The following is a 27,124-nucleotide window of genomic DNA, read 5'->3' on the forward strand; positions in this document are numbered from 1 at the left end:
GGCAGGCTCTCACCTCAGCCTGCTCTCCCTGCCTGGCACGCCCGTCCCGCAGCTCACCTCCTCACCTGCTTCAAGTCTTTACTGAAACGTCCTGCCATGCCCTCTCTACTTTAAATGGTAACACCCACTCCCCTGCACTCTGCTGCCTTATCCCTCTTGAAATTTGTGTTTCTCCATGGAACCTTTTACGTTCTGACATAACTGTGCATTTTACTAACTTATTTTTGTTTCTTGTCTTTTCCCCCCAAAGAATGTAAGCTTTGTGAAAGCAGTTTTTTGTTTGTTTGTTTTTTCAGACGGAGTCTCGCTCAGTCGCCCAGGCTGGAGTGCAGTGGCACGATCATGGCTCACACAACCTCCGCCTCCCGGGTTCATGCCATTCTCCTGCCTCAGCCTCCCGAACAGCTGGGACTACAGGTGCCCGCCACCACGCCTGGCTAATTTTTTGTATTTTTAGTGGAGATGGGGTTTCACCATGTTAGCCAGGATGGTCTCGATTTCCTGACCTTGTGACGTGCCCGCCTCGGCCTCCGAAAGTGCTGGGATTACAGGCTTGAGCCACTGTGCCTGGCCATGAAAAAACTTTTTAAAAATCTGTTTTACTCACTACAGTATCCCTAACACCTAGAACATTGCCTCATGTTAGGTGCCCAATAGGTACTTGTTGAATGAATGAATGAGTAAATGAATCAATGGGGCCATGCTACATGCTTGAGGAAGTCCATGGGAAGGGCCTCCTGGCAGAGCTCCTAAAAATGGCTGCCCAAAGGGTCATTTGCAGGGACAGATCTCTGCCATACAGAGCAGAGGACCTGCTGGGGGTAGGCGGTCAAGGGAGGAGGAAGGGGCCCCAGTCCAAGGGAGAGCAGACTCCACCACGAGTCCTCTGCAGGATCCCCGTGTCCCAGCATGGGTCAGGAATGCCTTCTCCCTCTGCCGCACTTGCTGTCCACGCTCCACCTGCACCTTCCCAGGAACCCCACCAGCTCCCCTCCTGTCACTCTTCCCGCAGTTCCCTCCCTTCTAATTCCTGAATTCCCGGCCCCTCTCCAGGCCTGCTGAGGCCCTTAGACGAGCACTTTGCTGCCTCCTTGTGGCTTCTGCAGGAAAGGCTCCTCTCTTCCAGAGAGTGAGGATATGGGGTGTCTAACAGACAGCCTGGGGGTGATGAGAGAGGAAACCGAATCTTCTTGACTACTGGCGGCCTGAATCACTGGCAGCTGCCTGCTCACAGCACTGCTGCCAGTGGCAGTGAACATCTCTGTGGCAGCACCCTGACTGGTGCACCAAGCTGGACTCAGGCTTTGGTTGTTCAAGGCTGCTCAGCTCCCGGGAAAGAATGTGAGGCAGCAGTCAGACCCCAGGGCCTGCCTCAAGAGTCACTGAGGTCAGTGACTAGTGTATCCAGCCTCCACCTGCTCAGCTTCCTCCCAGCTCAGAGGCAATAAATAGTGTTTGAGGGGTGATGAAGCCACCAGCCAGCGCAGGGCCTCCCAGAGTGTGCAGAGAGCGGGGGCAGGGTGTGACACAAGAGCCAGGGCCAGGGTATGTAGAACTGGAGCATGGGAGGCCACTCAGCCTCCTAATTGGCTAATTGGCTGGGATGTTATATCCCGGCCAATTGTTTTTTGCAGGTAACAGATACTTGCTTAAGCTAATTGCCCCCAAATGGAGGAATATTCTAGAAGGCTCCTGGGTTATCTAGTGGACCCATAACTCACAAGACTGCCTGAGAAGACTGCTTTATTTCTTACTCTACTGGGTAACTTTTTCTTTTTGGCTGCTTTCAAGTTCTTCTCTCATCTTTGGTTTCAGGTTTGACTATGATATGCTGAGGTATGTTTTTCTTTGTATTTATCCTGCTTCAGTTCTCTGAGCTCCTTGGATCTGTGGCTTCTTGTCTTTAATTTTGGAAATTCTCAGTGATTATCTCTTCAAGTAGCTCTTTAAATATTTCTTCTCCCTTCTCCTTCTGGGACTTTGATCATATGTGTGTGAAACCATTGATATTGTCCCACACATCTTGGGTGTTTGGTTTGGGGGTTGCTGGTTTGTTTCTTCTCTCTGTGTTATAGTTGGCTAATTTTCTATTGATCTTGCCTCAAATTCACATATTTTTTTGCCTTGCTTTTGTCTAGTTGGCTGATAAACCTGCCAAAGGATTTCTGTATCTCTGATGTTAAGATTTTCTTTTCTTTTTTTTTTTTTTTTTTTTTTTGAGACAGAGTCTCACTCTGTCACCAGGCTGGAGTGCAGTGGCACAATCTCAACTTACTGCAACCTCCACCTCCTGGGTTCAAGCAATTTTCCTGCCTCAGCCCCCCAAGTAGCTGGGACTACAGGCATGCGCCACCACGCCCAGCTAATTTTTGTGTTTTTAGTAGAGACGGGGTTTCACCGTGTTGGCCAGGATGGTCTCGATCTCTTGACCTCATGATCCGCCCACCTCGGCCTCCCAAAGTGTTAGGATTACAGGCGTGAGCCACTGCACCCGGCAAGATTTTCATTTCTGACATCTTCAAGTTTCCATTTCTTTTGTACAATTTCCTACTCTCTACTCAAATTCCACATCTGTTCCTGCATGTTGCCCACCTGTTAGAGGCAGATCCTGTAACATGTCAGATGTAGCTACCTTCAAATTCCTGCCTTCAAAGTCCTCACGTGATAGTTAACAGCATCCCAGCCATACACATCTTCTCTTCTTGAGAAGTTGACTCCTCTGATCATAGAGTCATGTTCATCTGTTTTCTGACTTTTCAGACCATGCATAGCTTTCCCCTCCCTGGCTCTATGCCTGGGTTGTTTTTGAAGGGGTTTTCTCCTTTCCACTGTATGCCTCTTTGCAGTTAGTCAAGGCTAGAGTGGACCCTTCTCCCATGTCCCCTTCCACATTTGTTTTGCTTCCTCATCTGAGGCTGTGGGCCATGCAAGCAGAGCTATGGCCAGTCCCCGAATATGGCTTGAAGCAATGCTCAGAAAAATACTCCTTCCCATGCCTTGTCTTCCCTGAATTTTTTGGGGGTAGAAGCATTACATTGACCAGAAATGTCAACTTTGCTCTGAAAAAAAATTAGGCTCCTGTATAGTATCAATGAACCTCATCACTAGAAAAACACCAGACACACACACACACACATATTTACACATATATACACACGCATACACATACATTTATACACACATACACATACATTTATACACACAAACATTTATACACACACATACACATATACACATATATACATACACACATACACATGTGCACATACATACATAAATACATCCACACCTACATAAATACATACATACATACACAAACATGTATACATACACACACACATATATGCACAAAGATACACACACATATATATTTGTCTTCCAACCCTCTTGGCTTCACAGCTTGGCCTGTGCAGGCTTTCTTTGCCTTTAAGAAGATGAAATTGTTACCAAAGCAGGAGAACAATGTCAGACACTCTGCATGTTTGCCAGAGAGCTCACTAGAGGACGTGCAGAAGGTCAAAGTCCTCCATCACCAGAGCAAGTTCAGCCACCAGGCCCCTTAAGCACAGTGCCAAGAGCCTGTGAAAATATGAAACCTTTGAAAATATGGGTGCCAAAATATAAAAACAAAGAATGTATGAATATGTATGAAATCTTTATAAAACATAATATTGTCAGTTTCATTCACTGTCAAATTTAATATTCAAAATAGTCTCATTACATTTATAAAACTTGTTCGATTTCTTCTCTGTGCATGCTGATTGCTGAGATGTCACTCACAGCTAAGTACACATTAAATAACTTACTCATAGCCAGTTAATTTCTGAAGCAAGTTTATAAAAATGCTTTCTAATTATTTAGAGCGATACATTTAGTGTGAGGGCATTTTAAGATGTTAAGTGTCATTGGGGTGAGGCCTCCAGAAAAGAAAGAGCCTGGGACCTGAGAGGCTGGAAACAGCCCAGGGCCGGCACAGCTGTGCCGTGCATGTGTCCTGCATCATGATGCCACTCCCCTTCCTCCCACACTAGGCATCCTCGCGATATCTTAAGCTGCGACTCAGAAAACAAATCCTTCTCCTGGCATCATCCACAGACAGCTGTTCACACCCCACATCCTCCTCGCTTTCTGGAGTCTCTCAGCCTTAGGCTGGAAGCAAGGATGGGCGCCATTCCTGAGGAAGAGAACCGCTGGACATGGGTTCTCTGAGGATGGGGTAATTTCCTATTTGTATGCCTGTTCCCTAGGCCAAGGGTGCTGGTGAGTGGAGGACAGGGCGGGGGAGACTGAGCGGGGACCAGGCAGGTAGCTGTGTGTCAAGAGGAGGGTGTGTAGGTGCTCGTGAGCTGATTGAACTAACCAAATTAGTGTCTTAACTGACACTGACACATGCTTGCCAGAGATGGCCTCCTTAACTCACACCGTCTATATTTGAACCTCGTGTCTCCATTTCTTCCACCTTTGTCCTCAGAGACACGCTCACCTTTGCCTCCCACCTTATGACACCTGGCTCTGGTCTGTATTTGGTATCTCCTTTTGTTCTTACCTTCTGAGCTTTCATGCAGATCACTGGCATGTCAGTGATGTATCTGTCCATATTTTGATTAAATGAAGAGTTACTGACACCTAAGTGCCAGGTGCCAATCACAGCTATCTCGGCATGTTTGCTCCCAAAGGACACAGACAACACTCAGAGGGTTCTAAAACTGAGTTGAGGTGTGGGTTTCAGCAATGAGACAGAATTTTAAAATAAACCAACCTCTATTTTATTAAAATGTAGAGTTTGGGGACTGCAGGAGGGAAACAGTGTTTCTCAAAGTGCTAGGAGTACTCAGCAACACCCAGAGGGTTTCTTTAAAAGCACCAGCTGGGAACCTGCATTTCAACCAAGTTCTCTGTGGGTTTCCATCCCTCGGAAGGTTGAGAATCACTGGCTAAGAGATGCAGTGGAGACTGGGGCTGTCTTGATCCTTCTGGCTTATTTGGGTTCCAGGGAGTGACTCGCTTGACTTTTTTTGAACAAGCTAAGCGGATTCATTTGTAGGTTCCTGGCATTCCTTCCTTTGGCTTGCTGAGGCACTGCAAGAGTTAATAGAGTTACAGGTAGGGGAGTAACTGAGACAAGGCCCAGGCCATGTGAGTGCCATCCCGCACCTGAGCACTTCCCAGAGCCAAGTCCAGAGCTGAGCCCAGACTCAGCCTGGACACAGAACTGCTCAACACAACATCCTCCCAAGTCCCAGGGGCTCTGCTTCTCTTCCTGCGAATCTGCCTTTTGTCTGACCTCACAAAAGACTTCTTCTTCCCTCCCCTCATTCTTCTTTGGTCCTTCCCATCCATCCGTGTTTCCTCGGCCCTAGCCCCATCTAGTCTCTTTCCCAGAGGCCGCATTGTAAGCCCTCCTGTCGTCTCCAGCATGTTAGATGCCTGTGTGAGTCTGTTCATGTGCATCTCGGTGCACACATATGTACCAGCATGTTTTTCTTTTTTTTTTTTTTGAGATGGAGTCTCGCTGTGTCCCCAGACTGGAGTGCAGTGGCGCAATCTCGGCTCACTGCAAGCTGCGCCTCTCGGATTCAAGTGATTCTCCTGCCTCAGCCTCCTGAGTAGCTGGGACTACAGGCACCCGCCACCATGCCCGGCTAATTTTTTGTATTTTTAGTAGAGATGGGGTTTCACCATGTTAGCCAGGATGGTCTCAATCTCCTGACCTCGTGATCTGCCCACCTCGGCCTCCCAAAGTGCTGGGATTACAGGTGTGAGCTACCATGCCCGGCCTGTACCAGCGTGTTTTTAGCTGTGCGGGAACAGACCCTGAGCAAGGGGAGGGCATAGCGCTCAGAGTCAAGGCTAAGATTGTCCAGCTACAGAAAGCATTTGGGGTCTGCAGACACACACAGCTCTCCCACCTGTCAGACAGTGAACCCAGGGGACATGCTTGTAAGACAAAGCTGAAAAAAATCTCAGAGAAGGGGGGCTGCTGGGTTTTGAGGGATGCAATCTTCTAGCTTCTCAAACCATGGAGGGAAGATGAGCAGCCCTCCCTCACATGCCGAGAGGATGCCCCAGTGGGCTCGGAGACGAACAGGCTGTCAGTGCTGTTCAGGCAGACCAGGAGAATGGGGCATGAAGTCGGGCCTAGTTATGAACCCAGATGGGGCTGTGCACCAGACAACATGGCCAGGGGAGCCAGCGAGGTCGGCAGGACCACAAAGAGGCGAGTGAGCCGGCACCATGCAGCAAGTAGATGTGAGGACTCATGGTGGGCCAGGAGCAGGTGGCCCGAGAAAAGGTGCACTTCAGGGAAAGAAGCAATGTCCAGGAGGGCACGCCCAAAGGAGGCAGCATGGCCACCACCCTCAGGTAGCAGCAGCCTGGGCAGAGACAGAACTTTTGTTAGAGACCAGCAGATCCTCATGCCAAAATAGCGGACCCCAAGACAATGCAGGGAGCCCCCACACTGAGACATCAGGAGCAGCCTGACACACAGGGAGGTGGTGGCAGCCTGGGATGTGGGTAAAGAAGACAGCACAGCAGGCTCTACCTCTGCACCTGGTGGTGAGATCAACACAGTAAACAGGTACAGGGTTGAAAGCAGGAAGAAAATTGTCTTCATCTAAGTTCCCTTAGAAAGGGGAAGCTGTCTTTGCTGGGAACAATATTTTGATAAGTGCCTTAAGCCTGAAACTGGGATCCCAGTGGAGGCCTGGGTGTGGGTGGAACAGCTCTGCTTGAGACATGAAGGAATTTTAGAATTGTGCGTGTTTTACCAGAGAGGCGGGGAAAGAGGGAAGAAAGGAGGCTGCTGCTTGGTGCTGTTCAACATGAATCCCGTTTCTCACTATCCCTCTATATTTTCAGAAAGTTACTGACGTCATGAGTGTATGGGCTCAAGTGGGGTGCGTACCCCTGATATTTATGTGCACATATCTCCGTGTGTGGAAAGAACAAAGGGGCTGGCCCGAGACTCAGAAGCTGGGCAGAGCCCAGGCAGGGAAGGGATGCGGAGAGGAGAGACCCCACAATGGGGAGGTCTTTGGGTAAGTTTAACCAAATCTCTGCCAGGCCAGGCCAGGCCCCAGTTGACCACTGGGTTACAGTGTTCTCCCACAGTGTTGTTTTGGTTATTCTCCATTCTGTTTGCTGTATCTAAATCAACAACCAATAGCAACACACATGCACATCCCCCTTGGAAACCCTCCAGGAATTGGAAACCAGGTTTCTGCCCTGGGTGGGCTGGAATGCTGGGACTCTCGGGCCGATTTCAGAGCGCAGGTGCGGCCAGGGACTGGCCCTCTTTGATGCTACTATGCCTCCCTGTCTCACTGAGGTCTCCAGTTGGAGGATGGGGGAAGCACCAGCATCTTCTGGCTCTTGGCTCTGGTTAGGTCTAGACTGGAGGCATCAGGACCCTCTCCCCATTGGGGATCTGTAACTGACGCAGGGCCAGGGTCACAGAAGGCAGATGAGATTGCTCATGTAGAGAGGGTCCTTAAAAGAGCCTTGAGCCTTCAGTAGTGACATCTACAAGCCCAGAGAGGCAAAGGAGAGCTAAGACTTTTCTAACCAGAAAAGCCTCTTGTTGGCCCCTGGAGTCCCACCTCTGTCCTCTCAGCTGTTCTTTCTAGGGACCGTTCTTGAAGATAGTAAGGAAAGGAAGTGACAGGCCCAGGCCCAAGGCTCAGGTTTCTCAGGCAGTCCAAGGGCTCCCTCATCTCTCCCTCCCTACAGCTGGCTCCCCTGAGAACCACCCCCAAGGCTAGGGTGAGATGGGGCTCTTCAGAATTTATGTGCAGCCCAGGAGGCCAGTGTGAAGGAAAAGCCCCCCGGTGGCCTCTGAGACACTAAGGAAACCTTTCACCAGAACTGAAGTGCTGTTGGCACGGGGACCCCGCTTACAGCTGCCGAGCAGAGGAACCAGGTTAGCCTCTCTCTGTCTGGTGTGGGATAGCAAATTAGGTCATTGTTAAAGCCTGGAGAGAGATTTATTGGGGAGGATCCACATTGACCATCAGCCTCGCACCTTACTGGGCCTTCAGGAAGTTCAGGCTTTTGTGGCAGGAGGACTACACGTCCAGTGTCAACAGCCGGGGAATATCTGGGTGTCCCCTCAGCTGGTCCCAGGGAAGGCTGGCAGGGGTCCTTTCTTCTATTGCGTAACTGGAGGAGGCCACCTCGGTCTTCCAGACAGCCTCCATCTGCTTCCCCTGTTGGCTGGGAGTCGGGGGTTTGGAGAATGTGAAAAGCAACAGAGAGAGATTGAGATGCAAGAGACTCTCCAGAGCCACCAGGCCCAAGTGAGCTTTGTCTCCTTCCCTTCTCAAATCAAGTGTGTCACTGCCCTCCTCGTCTCCCCTCCAACACTGAGTCTGAATCTCACTTCCTTGGGGCTCCTCTGGCCGAGGAGCTGCTGGAAGAGCTTCCCAGGTTGGCCCCTGTCCTTCAAGGAACAGGCCCTGGGGCAGAAGCCCTGATCTAGGCCATGCAAGGGTAGGTGTGGACCGGGTTCCTTTTAGCTCCCCAGAGGTTCACAGTATCTCCAGAGCCTGCAGGTCACATGGTGGGGAGGTTCAGGCTTGTTTATAGGACAGACCAACGGCAGATGCCAAATCGATGCTCAGGGTAGAAAGGTTATAAGTTTTCAGGTGTGGGTCCTTAGAGTCTTTCCATCGCATAGTTTGAAATGCACTGGTCAGGCTAGCCCCTGAAGCCCACACACTGACACACAGCCCACCTGTGGGTCAGTGGCCAGCATTGGGGAGGGCAGCTGAGAAGACAGGCGCTTTGCAACTCGTAGGGTGATATTGGCCTGTTGGTGCCCTCACTTCACTGCCCACCTCCCCAGGCTGGTACCCCTGCTCCCTGCCTCTTCACCCATACAGCTGCTGCCCCCTCAGCTTTCCCAGAACCTACCGGGCCATCTGCAGGGGCACACATTCCTGGTGCCTAGACTGAAAGGGCTGCTTGTAGGTGGGGCCGCTGGGGCGGATGTGCCGGGGTGAGGCTGCAGGCAACTTGCATTTCTTTGGCTTTGGCGAGGTGACCTCAGGGATGTTCAGGTGAACGTTCCACTCCAGCTGGAGCTAGAGGAACCAGCAGAGAGGCATCAGGGAAATAGGAAGTTATCTCCTCTCTAGGTTGGGAGGAGGCTTTGTCTGTTTGTTAGTGCCCCTGCTGGACTCAGGGCTGAGTGGAGAGGGTAAGGCCCAGGGAATCCCTTCAATTAGAAACTGTGGGACCACGAGGTATCAGACCTTTATTGGAAACTCCTTGAATTCTTTTTTGCTGTGTTAGTTCCTGTTTTCTCCTTTGTTGTGAGGAAGCTGGATAATGGGCAAAATAGCAAGGAAGAAAATGAAACCAGAGCAGCTGGAACCCATGAGAGCAGCTCCAGGCAGGGTTCATGGCAGGGGGCCAGGTTGTGCCTGGACTGCACTGGGTATCTTTTCGTCCAGCCCCAGCCCTGGCACTGGGTGAGGAGCTGGGGGAACCTTCACAGCCACTCAAAGAATTGTCATGTCCCTTTCATTCTCAATCCCAAAACAAACAGCAAGTCAAGATGCCTCTAGGAGATTATCTGTACTGGTATAAGGTGATATGAAACCTCGATGGCCAAGGCTCTTCTAGCTGCCTGATGCCAGCCCTCGCACCAATGCCTCAGCATACTGCCTCCCCTAGACTCAGGCCACTGCCGCTCAAGACTCGGGGGCAGGTGGTACCTCCTGACCCAACCCTAGGGCAGATCCCAGCAGGCTCTGACTCACAACTTTGGGATCCTCCAAGCCCTCCAAGCTGCCCCTAGGGACCACGTTGGCACTTGCTGCTTTTCTGCTCCTGGCAGCCTGAGCCTCAGGTCTCGAGCTGAGGGCTGCTCATCCCAAAGCCAGTGTTGCAAATGAAGGAGTCTGGCAAGGAAAGATCCCATACTCATGAGTGGTGCACAGAGCTATTCCTGCCATATGAAAGATGGATATGGATATAAACTCAATACTTGTATAATGGGGACAAAATTATTAATCGTCCCAAAGGGTATGAATTCTAATTTGCTGGGTTCCTGTTTTACATCTGTTGTAGAGAATCTAGAAACGGACAAAACATCAGTGAAAAAAAAAAATTAAAGAAGACAAAGAAGTTAAATCTATATCTATATATCTATAATAAAGAGTCAAGGCCGGGTGCGGTGGCTCATGCCTGTAATCCCAGCATTTTAGGAAGCCAAGTCAGGCAGATCATGAGGTCAAGAGATTGAGACCATCCTGGCCAACATGGTGAAACCCCGTCTCTACTAAAAATACGAAAATTAGCTGGGTGTGGTGGCGTGCGTCTGTAGTCCCAGCTACTCAGGAGGCTGAGGCAGGAAAATTGCTTAAACCCGGGAGGCAGAGGTTGCAGTGAGCCGAGATCGCACCACTGCACTCCAGCCTGGCAATAGCGAGACTCTGTCTCCAAAAAAAATAAAATAAATAAAATAAAGTCAAAAGAGGAGAATATAGGAGTCTTTTATTCCATTATTCCCAAGTTTCAGCTGTTATCTCTTTGGCCTTTTTTAAAAAATGTATACTATTTTGCATTTATTTTAAATGTCAGAAGTTTCAAGGATTCCAATGTAAGTTTTTCTTTTTTTAGTAATTCAGTATATAGACAATTAGTGGTATACACATGGATCCATTATCCCTCAGTGGTTTATGGCCCATAGATTAGTAATCATTTATCTAGACAAAGAGAAAAGGAAGTTTGGGTGTCAAAGACAGTGTTTTGGAGTTTAAAGAGGTTTCTGGATATGAGAGAATGGCAGAGGAGAGGAAAAAAAAAGAGAAAATCTCATGATTGTGAATTATAAGTTGGACCCACTTTAGTGATTATGAGTGACCCAATTAAAGATTGGGGTTACTTTTTTATTATTTTTGGCAGGTGAGTGAGCATTGTATCTCTGAATGGGATATAATGGATACAATGGCATAACCAGATCACATAACATCTTGGGATTTATTTGGGTTGTACTTGATGTATGAATGTTAAAACCAGGTCTATACATTTTGGATGGTTACTTTACTGAATTCTGCCAAGGTATAGTGGGGAGGGGGTGAAAGAGTAACGTTTCTGCTAGTGTTAGTTTTCAGAGGAAAAACATGAGGTCTCAGTAAGGACATGGAAAAGATGAGGATAGGCTCCAAGTGTATAGATTAAGAGAGTGAGTGATACCTTCTCATTCTGTTGGCCTAAACCCATATGGTTCCTAACCCATAGGGCATGGTCCCCTGAGGGGCAATGGATTTTTTTGCCAAGAGCCCAAGAATGTAAGTACATACTTAAAATTGTACAAAAATTGAATAAATAAAAAGTAAAACTACTAGTATATAGGAATTCTTGGAACTTTTAACATTTAAAATGAATCTTAATAGTATAGGATTTTTTTTGAGGAGATAAACTAGTGATAATGGAATAACAAGGACTAGTTTACTATTCTCCTGTAAACAACTAGTAGGCCAAACGGAATAGATGAAAAAATGATGTATACCCATTCAGACAACAGGCAGTGCAGGTCAATGATCCCCAAAAGGAATGAAACAAATGAGACAATGTCCAGGCCCCAGCACAGGGCAGGGAACCCAAACAGAAGCCAGCAGCCTTGCTGAGATGAGGAGACAGCATCTGGGGATCGAGGAAGCCAAGGTGACTAGAATTTGAAAACCAGAGTACCAGAGAGGAGGAAGCCAAACGGCAAGGAATCTCCAAAGCTCTGCAGAGGGGTCCCGTTAAGTCTCTGTGCAGGCCTGGGAGGAAACCACCAAGGCTAGGGGAAGAATCACTGGGCAAGAACAGGCAGAACCATCCTCAGAGCTCATATATCCCTGGGAAGAGTTTGTGTTCACATCTGTAAAATACTGAAAGAAAAAACTGCCCACCTAGAATTCTACATCCAGCAAAAACATCTTTCAAAACTGAAAGCTGAATAAACCTTTTCAGACACCAAAGCTGAGAGGATTGATCACCAGCAGATGAGCAGTGTGAGAAATGTTAAAGGAATCCTTCAGGCAGAAGGAAAATGATACCCAAAATACATTTGGATCTATACAAAAGAGTAAGGAGCACTGGAAATGTTAAGTGTGGGGGCAAATAGATTATTCTTTTCCCTTTGCTTAAGGGAAAAGTAATAACAATGTACAGTTGTCCCTTGCTATCCATGGGGTATTGGCTCCAGGACTCCTCACAGGCACCAAAATCTGTGGATGCTCACATGCTTATATAAAATGGTGCAGTGTTTGCATATCACCCGCCCACATCCTCCTGTATATATTAAATGGTCTCTAGATTAGTTATAATACCTAATATAATATAAATGCTATCTAAATAGTTGTTATATTGTTTAGGGAATAACAAGAAAAAAAAGTCTGTTCATGTTCAGCACAGACACAACCATCTATTTTTTTCTCCAAATATTTTTGATCTGTGGTTGGTTGAATCCACAGATGCAGAACCCATAGATACAGAGGGCCAACTGCATTAGAGGATTTATAAGTTACAAAGAGGCAAAATGTATGACAACAGTAGGACAAAGGCCAGGAGGGAAGAAACAGATGTATACTATTGTAAGGTTCTTACACATGAAATAATATTATTTGAAAGTAGACTATGATAAGTTAAAGATTTATATTGTAAACCCTAGAGTGGCTCTAGGCAGTGGCTCACGCCTGTAATCCCAGCACTTTGAGAGGCCGAGGTAGGCAGATCACATGATCAGGAGTTCGAGACCAGCCTGACCAACATGGTGAAACCCAGTTTCTACTAAAAATACAAAAATTAGCTGGGCGTGGTGGTGTGCACCTATAATCTCAGCTACTCAGGAGGCTGAGGCAGGAGAATCTCTTGAACCTGGGAGGTGGAGGTTGCAGTGAGCCGAGATCATGCCACTGCACTCTAGCCTGGGCAACAGAGTGAGACTCTGTCTCAAAAAAATAATAATAATAAAAATAAAATAACAAAACAAGCTGGGCATGGTGGCTCACGCCTGTAATCCCAGCACCTTGGGAGGCTGAGGCAGGTGGATCACATGAGGCCAGGAGTTCGAGACCAGCCTGGCCAACATGGCAAAACCCTGTCTCTACTAAAAATACAAAAAAATTAGCCAGGCATGGTTTCGGGCGCCTGTAATCCCAGCTACTCCGGAGGCTGAGGCATGAGAATCGCTTGAATCCAGGAGGTGGAGGTTATGGTGAGCTGAGATTGCACCACCACACTCCAGCTTGGGAGAGAGAGAAAGAGAGACTCTCTCAAAAAATAAAAATAAAAAATAACAAAACAAAGAGGTATGGCTAATATGTAATATGTCAGGAGTGGAGATAAGATGAATTTACTTGAAAAGCTCAGTTACTCCACAAGAAGGCAGGAAAAGAGGGAAAAAAAACAAAACAGATAAGACAAATAGAAATGAAGAGCAAATTATATATTTAAACCCAACTGCGTTGATAATCACATCAAATATAAATAGCCTAAAACCACCAAATAAAAGGCAGAGATTGACAGATTGCATAAAAAAGCAAGACCCAACTATAAAATATCAATTAAAAACCCAATTTAAATATAGATACAGTGCTCACTTTGGTAGCACATATACTAAAATTGGAATACAGAGAAGACTACTAGCATGGCCTCTGTGCAAGGATGACACACAAATTCATGAAGTATTCCAATAAATAATATATAGACACAGAGGTTAAAAGTGAAAGAGTGGAAGAAGGTATACCATGCAAATAGTAAAAAATATTTAAAAAGCTGCAGTGACTATATCAATATTGATGTACACTGAAAAGCAAGGAATATAATTAGAAACAAACGGCCGGGTGTGGGTGGCTCATGCCTGTAATCCCAGCACTGTGGGAGGCCCAGGTGGGTGGATCCCCTGAGGTTGAGAATTGGAGACCAGCCTGGCCAACATGGCGAACCCTGTCTCTACTAAAAATACAAAAATTAGCCAGGTGTGGTGGCAGGCACCTGTAATCCCAGCTACTCAGGAGGCTGAGGTGCAAGAATCACTTGAACCTGAGAGGTGGAGTTTGCAATGAGCCAACCAAGATGGTGCCACTGTATTGCCTGGGTGACAGAGCGAGACTCCATCTCAAAAAAAAAAAAAAAAAAAAAAAAAAGGAAAGAGGGCCATTTCATAAGGATAAAAGTCCAAATTTTGGGCCAGGTAAGGTGATTCATGCTGTAATCTCAATACTTTGGGAGGTCAAGGTGGCAGGATCACTTGAGGGCAAGATTTGGAGACCAGCCTGGACAACATAGTGAAACCTCATCTCTATAAAAATAAATAGTAAAGGTCAAATTTTTAAGAGTACATAAACAATCTTAAATGTGTACGCACCTAATTACAGAGCTTCAGAGTATTTGAATAATAAACCTATAAAACTGAAATAAATAGACATAACTGGAGAGATACAGCATGCTCATGAATTGAAAGAATAAATATTATTAAGATGCCATTTCTCAGTGCTGGGTAGGTAGGGAATTGGTGGGTTGGAGTTTGTGGTGGGTACTTGGGCCAAAACTAGAAAGACACTCAGAGTAAAAAGGGGCTCACAATGACACCCAGGACATTCAACCCCCAAAGCAGCAGCCAATGATATATATCTGTGGAGAATGTCATGCAGAAAATGAAATAAAATCCAGGGATCCAATCAGATGCAGAGAATGTGTATACAGAATAATATTCAAGAAAAGGACTGAAAGATTGGTAGGTTTTGATGCTCAGTGAAACCTGGGAATTCAGAGGAATGTCTTCACTTACACCTGAAATTTCCCTCTTAATGTTTCTCATTGTTGTATAGCTTTCGGTTTTGCATAAACTAGTTCCCCCTTATCCTCGGGGGATACATTTCAAGAACCCCAGTGGACGCCTGAAACCTCAGTACCAAACCTTATACACTGTTTTTCCTGTATATACTTAACTATGATAAAGTTTAATTTTTAACTTAGGCAGAGTAAGAGATTAATAACAATAACAAAATAGAACAATGTTAACAATATATTATAATAAAAGTTACATGAATGTGGTTGGTCTCTTGCTCTCAAAATGTCTTACACAGGCTGGGTGTGGTGGCTCATGCCTGTAATCCCAGCATTTTGGGAGGCCAAGGCGGGTGGATCACCAGAGGTCAGGAGTTTGAGACCAGCCTGGCCAACATGGTGAAACCCCATCTCTACTAAAAATACAAAAATTAGCTGGGCATGATGGCGCATGCCTGTAAATCCCAGATACTTGGGAGGCTGAGGCAAGAGAATCGCTTAAACCCAGGAGGCGGAGGTTTCAGTGGGCTGAGATCACACCACTGCACTCCAGCCTGGGCGACAGAGCGAGACTCCTAAGCACTTTGGAAGGCTGAGGCAGGCAGATCACTTGAGGTCAGGAGTTAGAGACTAGCCTGGCCAACATGGTGAAACCCTGTCTCTACTAAAAATACAAAAATTAGCCAGGCGTGGTGGCGGGTGTCTGTAATCCCAGCTACTCGGGAGGGTGTGGCACAAAGAATCGCCTGAACCCGGGAGGTGGAGGTTGCAGTGAGCCAAGATAGCATGACTGCACTCCAGCCTGGGCAACAGAGCAAGACTCTGTCTCAAAAAAAAAAAAAAAAAAAAAAAAAAAGAATGCCACAGACTGAAAGATAATATCCACGAAATACAGATCTGGTATAGAACTTGCATCCAGAATATGGGATGAATTTTTACAACCCAATAATACGCTTTGCCAAAGGAGATAAATGGATGACAAATAAGCACATGAAAATATGCTCACATTATTGTTAGGAAAATTCACATTATATAAATTAAAGTTTTAGTATAAAACAGTTCTACAATAGCATGAAAACATATAACCTGATTTTTAAATTATTATTTTGAGTTTTTGGCTAAAGGAGCAGAGGAAATGGAGACGGTCATCCTGTAGATGTCATGAGGCGAGCTGGGATTAAGGTCACCATTGCAGGTCTGGCTGGAAAAGACCCAGTACAGTGTAGCCATGATGTTTTCATTTGTCCTGATGCCAGTCTTGAAGATGCAAAAAAAGAGGGACCATATGACATAGCAAGTTCTACCAGGAGGTAATCTGGGTGCACAGAATTTACCTGAGTCTGCTTCTGTGAAGGAGATACTAAAGGAGCAGGAGAACCAGAAGGGCCTTATAGCCACCATCTGTGTAGGTCCTACTGCTCTGATGGCTCATGAAATCAGTTTTGGAAGTAAAGTTACAACACTCCCGCTTGCTAAGGACAAAATGATGAATGGAAGTCATTACACCTACTCTGAGAATCGTGTGGAAAAGGACGGCCTGAAATTCTTACAAGCCCAGGGCCTAAGACCAGCTTTGAGTTTGTGCTTACAATTGTTGAAGCCCTGAGCAGCAAGGAGATGGCAGCTCAAGTGAAGCCTCCACTTGTTCTTAAAGACTAGAGCAGCAAGTGGCTGGGCGCAGTGGTTCACGCCTGTAATCCCAGCATTTTGGGAAGCTGAGGCAGGCAGATCATGAGGTCAGGAGATGGAGACCATCCTGGCTAACACGGTGAAAACCCGTCTCCACTAAAAAATACAACAAAATTAGCCGGGCGTGGTGGTGGGTGCCCGTAGTTCCAGCTACTCGGGAGGCTGAGGCAGAAAATGGGGTGAACCTGGGAGGCAGAGCTTGCAGTGAGCTGAGATCGCGCCACTGCACTCCAGCCTGGGCGACAGAGCGAGACTCTGTCTCAAAAAAATAAAAATAAAATAAGACTAGAGCAGCAAAATGTGACGATCACTTAGAGAAACAGGCCATTAGGAATCCATTCTCACTGTGTTCGCTCTAGATAAAACAATGGTAGATTAACGTGTTCAGAAGCCACCATCATTACTGCTTTTGCCGAAGTATAGTTGTGAAGTCACAACTACACAGAGATTTCTCAACCTACAAAGTGTGTCTGTACATTTCTTTTTTTTTTTTCTAAGCCTTGTTTGCAGAATAAACAAGGCATTTAGCAAACTAAAAATAATAAAATAGGCAGAGCAGGAGTTCAAGACCAGCCTCGGCAATATAGTGAGACCCTGTCTCAAAAAAAAAAAAAGCAGGGGCAAAGGACCTCAATTGACATTCATCCAAAAAAGACATAGGTACTCTGGGCCACTCTGCCTATGGGACAGCCCTGCTCTGTCTGTGGGGCAGCCATTCTGTTGCACACTGTTGCTCTAATAAACTTGATGTCTTTAAAAAAAAAAAAGACATAAAAATGGCCAAGAAGTATATGAAAAGGTGCTCAGCATCATTAATCATCAGGGAAATGCAAATCAAAACCACAATGAGCTATCACCTCACACTGCTAGAAGAGCTATTATCAAAAAGACAGGCGATAACACGGTCATGGCAAGGGTGTGAAGAAAAGGGAACCCTGTGCACTATTCATAGGAAGGTAGATTAGTACAGCCATTGTGGAAAACAGTACGGAGGCCCCTAAAAAAATTAAAAATGAAATTATTATGACCCAGGGATTCTCTTCTGGGTATATACCCAAAGGAACAGAATCGCCACCTTGAAAAGATATCTGGACTCCCATGTCCATTGCAGTATTACTCACAGTAGCCAAGATACGGAAACAACTGAGGTGCCTATCAGTGGACAAATGAAAGAAACTCTGGTATATACAGTCGTGCGCTGCATAACAACATTTCAGTAAATGATGGACCACATATATGACCATGGTCTCAAAAGATTATAATACCATATCTTTACTGTACCTTTTCTATGTTTAGATACACAAATATTCACCATTGTGTTCTGACTGCCTAGAGTATTCAGAATAGTCACATGCTGCACAGATTTGTAGCCTAGCAGCAATAGGTTACACCATATAGTCTAGGTGTGTAGCAGGCTATCCCATCTAGGTTTGTGGAAGTATACCCTATAATGTTCACACAACAAAAAATAGCCTAACAACACATTTCCCCTAACACAACACCATCATTAAGTGATGCATAACTGTACATACAGTGGAATATTATTCAGCCTTAAAAAAGGAGGAGATCCTGCCATTTGCCACAATATGGTTGGCCCTGGAGGACATTATGCTAAGTGAAATATGCCATGCATAGAAGGAAAAATATTGCATGATCTCACTTATATGTGAAATCTAAAAAAAAACCAAAAGGCCAAATTGAGGAGACAGCAAATAAAACAGTGGTTACCATAATTGGGGTGGGGGTGGAAGGAAATGGGGTGACATAGACCAAAGGATACACAGTAGCAAATACATAGGACTAAGAAACTGAAAGCTCTATGTGTTGGATTATAGTTAATAGTGTACTGTATTCAGGATTTTTGCCAAATGAGTAGATTACTACTGCCCTTGCCAGAGGAGAGAGAAAAATGGCAACTATGTGAGATGATGGATATGTTAATTTGTTTCACTATGGTAACCATTTTACTATATATGTATCTTATAACGTCATGTTATAAACCTTAAATATATACAATAAAACATTTTAAATAAATAATAATAAAAATTGTGGCCGGGTGTGGTGGCTCACGCCTATAATCCCAGCACTTTGGGAAGCCAAGGCAGGTGGATCACTTGAGGTCAGGTGTTCAAGACCAGCCTGGCCAACATGGTGAAACCCCGTCTCTACTAAAAATGCAAAAATTATCCAGGTGTGGTGGTGGGTACCTATAATCCCAGCTACTCGGGAGACTGAGGCAGGAGAACAGCTTGAACCTGGGAGGCGGAGGTTGCAGTGAGCCAAGATTGTGCCACCGCACTCCAGCCTGGGCAAAAGAGCGAGACTCCATCTCAAAACAAACACATTTTGAGGGTTTATGAGGGGAAATGGATTCTAAGCTAGATTTCCACATCCAAGCAATCAATTAAGAGTGAGGATAGATATTAAGTAAAGACATTTTCAGACAACCAGGGTCTCAGTGACTTAACCTCCCATGCAACCGTTGTCAGAAAGTGAGTGGAGGAGGGACTCTACTAAAACAAGGAGGTGAACCAAGGAAGAAGAGACCTGGAATCCAGAAAGCCAAGGAGCTGATTCAGGGAGAAGCAAAGCAAGTCCCTGTAAGACAGTGAAGATGACGGCTGTGCACCAAGCCTGGAGAGCCACCAGACTGACAGGAGCAGGGCACAGAGAACCACAGGGGACGGAGAATCACAGCCCAGAGCCAGGACTGCAGGATCCAGCTGCCCCCTCTTCTCCGGAAGAAATCTTCTCTTCCACAGATCTTTTTGAAGAGACGTCTCTCTCTCTGGGTTGCTCTCCCCAGAAACAGATTGGAAAGCCGCCCACCCCTATGCTCAGGCCGTCGCCTGCCTTCACCTCTCCCTGGTGCAGAGGCTTTATCCTGCCTTCTCCTTTCCCTTCTGCCCCTGGTCTCGCAGTCTCAGCCATATCCCCATGGGTTCATTTCGGGCCCCAAGCCGACTGGCTGTGCTGACCCCAGGAGGCGGAGTGGCGGTGGAGTCGGGGCGGGAGGCCCACCTTGGGGAACATGGTCACCATGCTGCTCAGGCACTCTCGGCGCTTCTCCTCCAGGCCCTTCTGCTTGTCTGTCCAGGCCTGCAGCCTGAGACTCTGCAGGCGGTCAGTGTTTTCCAGGAAGATGTAGAGGTTCTGGGCCTTGTAGGAAGCCTCCGTTTCTTTCATTATTTGTACATGGTTGATCACTTCTTGCCTGGGAAGAGAGGAGAAGCAATTTAGGGGGTGGAGAGGCCTCCTCTATCCCCCAAGTCTGTTAACCAGAGATGACTTTGTTTTCTTTAATTCCTTAGAGCAAAAAGAGAAATGGAGGCTGGTGAGAGCTGGGGAAAATGGGGCAGAGAAAAGTGGGAGGTAGTATCAAGTGAGGAGCCTCAGGGCTGGGATGAAACAGGAAGAGAAAGGAAAGACAGGGGAGCACATTAGGTGGATTACAGGCAGGGCCATGGGAAGAGAGGAAGAGAGAGGGAAGTTGCTTAGAGGAAAAGCCCACTACAGGGAGAGCAGCGGTCAGTGCCCTTCTTCCCACATCTTCAAGGGTTGCCCAAGGCCCCAGGCCAGACTTGCTTTCCAGGCCCCCACTCAGGAGACTCTGTCCAGGCCTGGGGTGGCTCTCCCCATCCCCCCTTGCCCTGTGTTCCTTCTCTCCCACTGGGTTTAGGCTTTTCCCACATATTGCAGCGGGTGGGTGCCAGGTGGGTTCCAGGGAGGACCTACCGGAGGCTCTGGAGGCGTCTATAGAAGATGTACTTATGGCACAGGTACTGCAGCCTGAGCGCACCCAGCTCCATGGTGGTGGTGGTGAGCTCCAGCGCTTTGCTGCGCAGGTAGTGGGGCAGCCCCAACTCAGACTCCTCACTCAGGAGCTGCAGGTTCTTCCTCTGGGCCTCCATGTCCATGTGGTACACCTTCTCCTTAAGAGTTGCAGGGGATATCTGCAAAGAGGGCTGGGTCAGCCTTCGGATGGATGTCCCAGTGACAGGAAAGGAGGCAGATTTCTTGGGCTTTGTGGGAACTCGGCGGGTCCGTGGTCTGTAGGTAAACTCCACTGAACTCATAGGTCTCTGCTTTCCCAGGGCAGACTGCTGGGTACTAGGAGACATGGGCAAGTGTGGCCTCCTGCTTTGGTGAGCAGATTGGGTCCGGCTTGGGGCAGGCACTAATGATAGCTCTGCCTTCTCCAGGTCCCTCCATCGACTGGTGGGTGTGAAGATCCTCCTCTCTACATCCTCCCCTAGCTGCTCCGGCTCTCTCCCTGGGCTCTCCTGCTCCTTTTCTAGCTGGATCCATCTCCGCTGCTGCTCCCTGGCCAGGTCTTCCAGCTTCCACTGCCGCAGCTTTTCCTGGTGCTCCTGCTCCAGCAGGGCCCACTTCTTCTGCCGCTGCTGCCACATCTCCTCCTCCTCCAGCCACAGCTGCCTCCGCATCTCCCAGCCGAATTCCTCCTCCCAGGGCTCCTCTTGGCTCTCAGAGGTCACCTGCCTGGAGCTCTCTAGAGACAGCTGCTTGCTACAATGGAACTTAATTTGGAGTCCTCCCTTCTCCTGGAAGTAGTCCTCCTGGTCTTTGTCTTTGTGGCCTGAGCTTTCTGCCACCGGTCTTTCCCATTTCTTAGGAAACCTGCGATCTACTAAGGGTAAAAGCACAGGCTCAAGGCTCTCAGTGTCCTTGCTGCTGAACACATCTGCGACCCTCGAGCGCACAGTCATGGTGGAAAGTGGCTGGTGCCCTGCAGCTAAAGCACCATTGTCCCGCATCGTGGCCATGGGACTTGGGGGAAGTGGTGAGAACAACTGCTCCTCCTTCATTGGTTCCTGTTGGCTTTCCTCCGTGACTGTTTCTTTCCTTGGGAGGGTCTCTCTCTCAGAGGGACCCGGGGAGTCAACAGAAACCTCAGCCGGGTCTTCTGCCTGACCTGTAGCAGTCTGAGCCTTCTTCAGCTGGAACTCCAAGGCCTGCTTCGTCAGGAGAAGGTCATGGTACCTTCCCCCTAAGATCTCTACCTGCTTCAGCAGAGCATCCCTCCTGCTCTCAAGGACCTCCACGAACTGCTGGAAGTGCAGCCTCTGGCTGCTGAGCTCTTTGGTTGCCTGCATTTGCAGGTGCCTGTATTTGGTCTCCAGGCTCCTGTTCTCCTTGTGTTGGAGGATCAAGGCCTTGTTGAGGTTCTCCACCACAGTGGCCATGTACCTGATGGCCCTGACCTCCCACTTGCTGAACATGGTAGAGTCCAGGAGCTCCTGCAGCATGGATGTCACCTCCGAGGCCTTCGTGTTCATGGTATGCTGGTCCTGGAGCATCTGTTCTGGGCTCAGTGGCTGAGGATGGGATGGAGATGTCTGTGGGCTTCTTCCCTGCCAGCCCTGCCAGAAGGTGCATTTGGACACTGGGAGAGGTGGAGAGAAAAAAGTCAATGATTTTTCATGGGTCCCAAGGATTGCATTGATTCTCCAAACACTGCAGGGCCAAAATGGCAACCCCCTTAGGGATTTGGCGAGAGTATGGAGCTGGGGCTGTATGTGGAGCCAGGGATGGTGCTATCAGGACAGACCTCTGCTGAGTGCAGAGCTTGCCCAGAGCCCAGCCTCAGGGTCTGCCAGCTCCACAGCACCTGCAGAGACCAGAAGGGCCTGGTGTAGGCAATCCAGCACAGCTCACTGCAGCATCCTCCTGGTCTTCCATGTTCTCCTGGGGTAGAGTTATTTTTCTAATCATGCACTTCCCAGCCTCAGTATCTGTGTTTGCCTCCTATTGTCAGCTACTCAAACCCCTTACACCTATCTAGGAAGCCTGGTTTCCCTTTCCCGTTAGCACTGGACTGTGCTTATGGAGAATTTATCACATGGTCCTCCAACTGTTCACATGTTTTATGTTTTTTTTTTTAATAACTAATGTCTTTTTCCATTTGGGGGATCCCTTTGATACTCTGAGGAAAGCAGCAGACCCTCTCTCCCCAGGAAAATGCACTACACAGAGATTGTGCCTGCCATTAGCAGATCTCAATTTTTCAAAGGCTGGGTCACGGTGGTCATTGTACCCCCTTGGACCTACTATGTATAGAGCTGGTGGAGTGATTATCTTGGAGCATCCATTCATCTGCCTATTTAATAAACATCACTGGTGGAAAAAACAATGCTAACTTCAGATGAGGGGTAGAGGAAATACAAAAATTAAGGGATACTGAAGTTGGGCTAGCATCTAGCTAGTACTGTCAGAGAGGCCATGTGGCCTAGTGGTCCAGAGTTTAGATTCTGCAATAAGATAACTTGGGTTTGAATCCCATCTTTCCGATTTGCCTTGGGCAATTTTCTTAACTTCTCAGTGTCTCAGTTTTCCAATGTGAAAAATGGGGATAATCATAGAATCTATGTCATAGGACTTTGATTATGCATGTTTAGTGCCAAGTGCAGTAACAGGTACCTAGTAAGTGCTCAATAAATCATCCCTAAAAAGAAAGAAATAAAGACATAGTCTTTATCATTCATAAGTTTATAATCTAGCGAGGGTCTAAGTATACAATAAGTGTATTTGAAGACATAGTACGGTACAGATTGCAGAAGAGATTGTTTCCTTATCCACTTTTCCCCGCCTTCTCCCTCCTGCTGACCTTACTTGATTGATAATGAGGCTGGCCATGAGGAACAATGGTAAATGCTGATGGTTAACTATTGTTAATTAAGCCCTGAGCATGTTCCAAGCATGGTGTCAGACACCTCACACTGTGTGGAAGCCTCCCCACAAACCTGGAGCTAGGCAGAATCCTCTTCTGTTTATATATGAGGAAACAGGCTCAGAGAGATGAAGTCCTTGCCCAAAGTGATACAACCAGAAATTGACAGAGATGCAATTCAAACTCTTGAGTGAGATTAAGAAGCCAGAAAACCTATGTGTGGGGCCACAGCCTTTCCTTGTGGTCCCTTCTCTTCTCTGAGCTTCAATGTTCTCATCTACAAAATGTACGAGTTCGATAGTCTCAGGTTCTCCTAATGTTGATGGGAGTAAAAAGCCAAGGTTCAGCTATTTGCTGATGGACCACCTCTGCAGCAGCCTCTGGCTGAGCCTCCCCAACCTTCCTAGCTCTGTTGCTGGGTTTGGAGTGAGGAGAGGATGGTCTGCAGGTTCTAGCTGCTAACTCTAGCCCTCCTGGCCTCCCAGCTTTGTTCCTCAGAACCTACATAAGGCCACAGCTCCAGTGAGCATGCCAGAGACCTGTCTCCACATCACACCTCCCTTAGCGCTGAAGGACAGCTCAGAGCTGCTCAGTGCTTGGCCTGGGCTCAACCCCCAGCCCCTCACCACTGCCCGTCCATCTCAAATCAAACTTCTGTGATGGAGGAGAATCAGAAAGACCCCAGGCCCAGCCTCTGACTTCCCCTGCCATGGCTCCACCCCGTCCCCACCTAGCTCCCTGGCCAGGTGCTCCTAGAACCTACCTTGTGACCTTTTCTTTTGTCCTTCAATGAGAGTGGAGCAAAGGGCAGTGAGTGACTCGATGCCTCTTGTGGTGGCAATGAGGGACAGCGGTAACACTTTCTCTGTCACTTCAATCCATTCGTCCAGAGCTGCTTCTTCCTCTTCACTCTTCCTGGGCCCGATCTCATAGGTCAGAGTGTCACCTGGAGAAGGGATGGGAGGTGCAGGCTGAGAGCAGTCTGTCCTCCAGGGGGACACAGCCCTATAGCACAGGGGTTACAGTGGCTGTGAAGTCACATTGATTTTACCTCTTACTAGCTATGTGATGTTGGGCAAGTCACTTATCCCCCTGAGCCTCAGTTTCCTTCCCTATAAAAGAACTGGGTGAAGATTAAATGAGATAATACATGTGGAACAGTTAACATGAGGCCTGCCGTGTAGAAATTCACAATGGGCATTAAATAGTATTGTCTGTACAGCAGGGAGGTATCTGACTTGTTACTGCTCTATGCCCATTGCCTGGTCCAACATCTGGACAACTGAATTAATTAAGCAGAATCAACAGCTCTGTCAGTCTTGAGGGCAGCCGAGGGACCACTGAACTAAGAGCTTCCAAGCATGGGGTAGTATGCAGGGGGCAGGGCACATCCCAATACCATCTTCTTCCAACACTGGAGCATCCAGCACACAGCACACAGGTCCTGTGATGGGATGACTCTGAGCTGAGTGGGGGGTAGCACTTAGCTTTAGGGTTTAATGCAGCTGGCCCACACCCAAATGGCTGTACCAGTTGCTCACAGCTGGCATCAAGGCCCATGCAGTAAAGGTCATTCAGTGCTTTGAATATCACCCAGGGGTGCTCTATAAAATAGCTAATGTGGGTTTGAATTTAGTTTCTATCCTGCACAAAAATGAGATGTCATAATGGACCTGTGACTTAGGCTTCATCATATATTCAGCTAATGTCATGATCTGTGATGTTTGGACACTTCTGTGTCTGCCCCTCAGGAGCATGGAGGTGATGTGCTGTGACACGAGTGGTGGAATGCTTCACTGGAGAAGGGGATGTGTCCTGTGCTGTCCCTGTGCTCGCCACCCACACTCCCCTCCCAGAGGAGGCACGATGCCCAGCCTGCAAACTCACCCCAGTCACCCAGCCAGCGGAGAATGTCATACAGGTGCTTCTCCTTCGTCTTAGCATCTTTGGAGAAGGAGGCAATTTTTTCCAGCAAGATGAATCTCTTCTTGCCCTTTGGATCTGTCTGCTGAGATTTGGCATTTTCTTTTAAATCATATCCTAATTCTTCCTGGAAGCGGTTGATGACACAATTGACATTGTCCAAAATGTCTGAGAGCTGGGTAGAAATATCCTATAGAGAAGCAGCAGATTGTAGTGTTAGGGCTGTGTACTTGAGCCAGAAGCCACATGCTAGCAGCGTGACCTTGGACAAGTCGCTTAGCCTCTTTGGGTTTCAGTTTTCTTATATTTAAAGTGGGAATCATTATAGTACCTATGTCACAGGGTTTCTATAAGGATTAAATGAACTAAATATTTTAAAGTGCTTTTAATAGTGCCTGGCACATTACACAAAAGTGGTAGCTTTTATTATCATTGTGATTATTAAGGTCAAGAAAAGATAGAATACCAAAACCCCACAGCAAACATTTCTTTAGAATTTCAGAGGTTGCTGGGGGTTTCTGGATGTCTTTCCTCACAAGGATCCACAGGCAACAGAAGCTTGGAAAAGTGAGGCCCCAAGAAACTCTAGGATCAGAGGCTCAAGTAAAAAATGTACTAGAGCCTCGTGTACAGGGTTATTTGAGCCTTTGGCCATTTCCCCAACCCCTGTGAACTTCCTCGGCTCAGCTTGGGAGATTCTGGAGGGTTGCCAAGAACAGATTCTGGGTCCTTTCTCCTGCCCTCTAAGACCCACCACGATGTGCCTCAGGGCTATCCTCGAGCTTCCTGCCCGCTTCCCGGCCCCAGCCCTGCCTCAGGCGGGTGGTTGCTTTCAGCTCACCCTGCATAGGCCAAGTTTAGGAGAGAGATAATTTATACTAATCTGTCTGCAGACTCGGGTTGCTGAATATCCCAGGACCTCTGAGGACCCAGAGCTGGAATCTCGCTCAAACCTGGGATCAGTCCCCAGCCTCCACATCAGATCCCACTGTAAGGGTGATTCCTTCATCTCAGGGGCTACCTCTTGAGCCCGAGTTAGCTGGGCAGCCTCAATCCTCAGGATGATGGCTTTCACTGATGTGGGAGTCACCAACTGTGGGGGGTCATCATTCTCCATTTTGGATCACTCTGTCAGTCACAAAACATTCTGTGTCTCTGGTCCACAGGCCTGGACACACAATGTTGTCTGCTTTGGAGGTTAAGGGCACCAGGGTATCTCCTGGGTACCCTCTGCCCAGGCACAGCTCCTCTGGTAACTGCCAAACGCCAGGTTCCAACTGATCCTCTTCTCCCCAGTGACATCATCAGTTTGATTAGAAGAATTAGGAGATTAGACTCCCCACTATCTAGCTTTTTGTCCATTACCTAACATATATTTACTTGACTTGTTGCCTTTTTTTTTTTTTTTTTGAGACAGAGTCTCCCTCTGTAGCCCAGGCTAGAGTGCAGTGGTGTGATCTCGGCTCACTGCAACCTCCACTTCCTGGGTTCAAGTGATTCTCCTGCCTCAGCCTCCTGAGTAGCTGGGATTACAGGTGCGTGCCACCACGCCCGGCTAATTTATTTTTTGTATTTTTAGTAGAGATGGGGTTTCACTGTGTTAGTGAGGGTGGTCTCGATCTCCTGATCTCGTGATCCACCCACCTTGACCTCCCAAAGTGCTGGGATTACAGGTGTGAGCCACCGTGCCCGGCCGACTTGTTGCTTTTTAAAAATTACTAAATGTTGTGCTCCCAAACAAAACATTAATGTCTAAAAATAAGAAAAAGCAATTAGCAAAAGTTATTTTCCTAAATAAAATATTTTAAATTTCTAAAAATTAGAGCCAATCAATAACCAAATGGAGGCCAGGCTCAGTGGCTCATGCCTGTAATCCCAACAATTTGGGAGGCTGAGGTGGGAGGATCACTTGAGCCCAGGAGTTTGAGACCAGCCTGGGCAACATGGTGAGAGCCTACCTCTACAAAAAAATTTAAAAAATAGCCAGGCACGGTGGCGCATGCCTGGGATCCCAGCTACTTGAGAGGTTGAGGCGGG

General features: G+C 47.4%; 2 protein-coding genes, 1 non-coding gene and 1 pseudogene across 8 annotated transcripts; 3 read left to right on the forward strand and 1 right to left on the reverse strand.

Moving 5' to 3' along the window:
- Nucleotides 1-4,742: 4,742 nt before the first annotated feature.
- FAM186B (family with sequence similarity 186 member B) lies at nucleotides 4,743-26,366 on the reverse strand. Of its 6 annotated transcripts, none has more exons than XR_008512312.2 (8): nucleotides 25,929-26,349; nucleotides 25,052-25,277; nucleotides 23,928-24,110; nucleotides 20,212-21,880; nucleotides 19,498-19,690; nucleotides 8,914-9,083; nucleotides 8,024-8,207; nucleotides 4,743-5,079 (listed from the first exon to the last, which is right to left on the reverse strand). XR_008512312.2 is itself a non-coding variant. In XM_054527938.2 (8 exons), the coding sequence occupies exons 1-7, from the start codon at nucleotides 26,202-26,204 to the stop codon at nucleotides 8,067-8,069; spliced, it is 2,685 nt and encodes an 894-aa protein (XP_054383913.1). In that variant the 5' UTR covers nucleotides 26,205-26,366; the 3' UTR covers nucleotides 4,743-5,079; nucleotides 8,024-8,066. The 6 variants fall into 6 exon arrangements, 5 of the variants coding, with proteins under 5 accessions (XP_054383913.1, XP_054383909.1, XP_063567812.1 ...); XM_054527938.2 differs by having other exon boundaries at nucleotides 8,024-8,214; nucleotides 26,109-26,366; XM_054527934.2 differs by having other exon boundaries at nucleotides 8,024-8,214; nucleotides 25,929-26,366.
- Nucleotides 12,536-14,889, forward strand: LOC112135814 (DNA-directed RNA polymerases I, II, and III subunit RPABC4-like). Its single transcript, XM_054527784.1, has 2 exons — nucleotides 12,536-12,548; nucleotides 14,574-14,889. The coding sequence occupies exons 1-2, from the start codon at nucleotides 12,536-12,538 to the stop codon at nucleotides 14,753-14,755; spliced, it is 195 nt and encodes a 64-aa protein (XP_054383759.1). The 3' UTR covers nucleotides 14,756-14,889.
- Nucleotides 13,591-13,697, forward strand: LOC112135914 (U6 spliceosomal RNA). The gene has a single exon (XR_002917145.1). It is a non-coding gene; the product is annotated as a U6 spliceosomal RNA (small nuclear RNA).
- On the forward strand, nucleotides 15,045-20,298 carry LOC112135815 (Parkinson disease protein 7 homolog; annotated as a pseudogene).
- Nucleotides 26,367-27,124: the final 758 nt, after the last annotated feature.

This window comes from Pongo abelii, chromosome 10, assembly GCF_028885655.2.
Source record: "Pongo abelii isolate AG06213 chromosome 10, NHGRI_mPonAbe1-v2.0_pri, whole genome shotgun sequence".
Classification (NCBI taxonomy): domain Eukaryota; kingdom Metazoa; phylum Chordata; class Mammalia; order Primates; family Hominidae; genus Pongo; species Pongo abelii.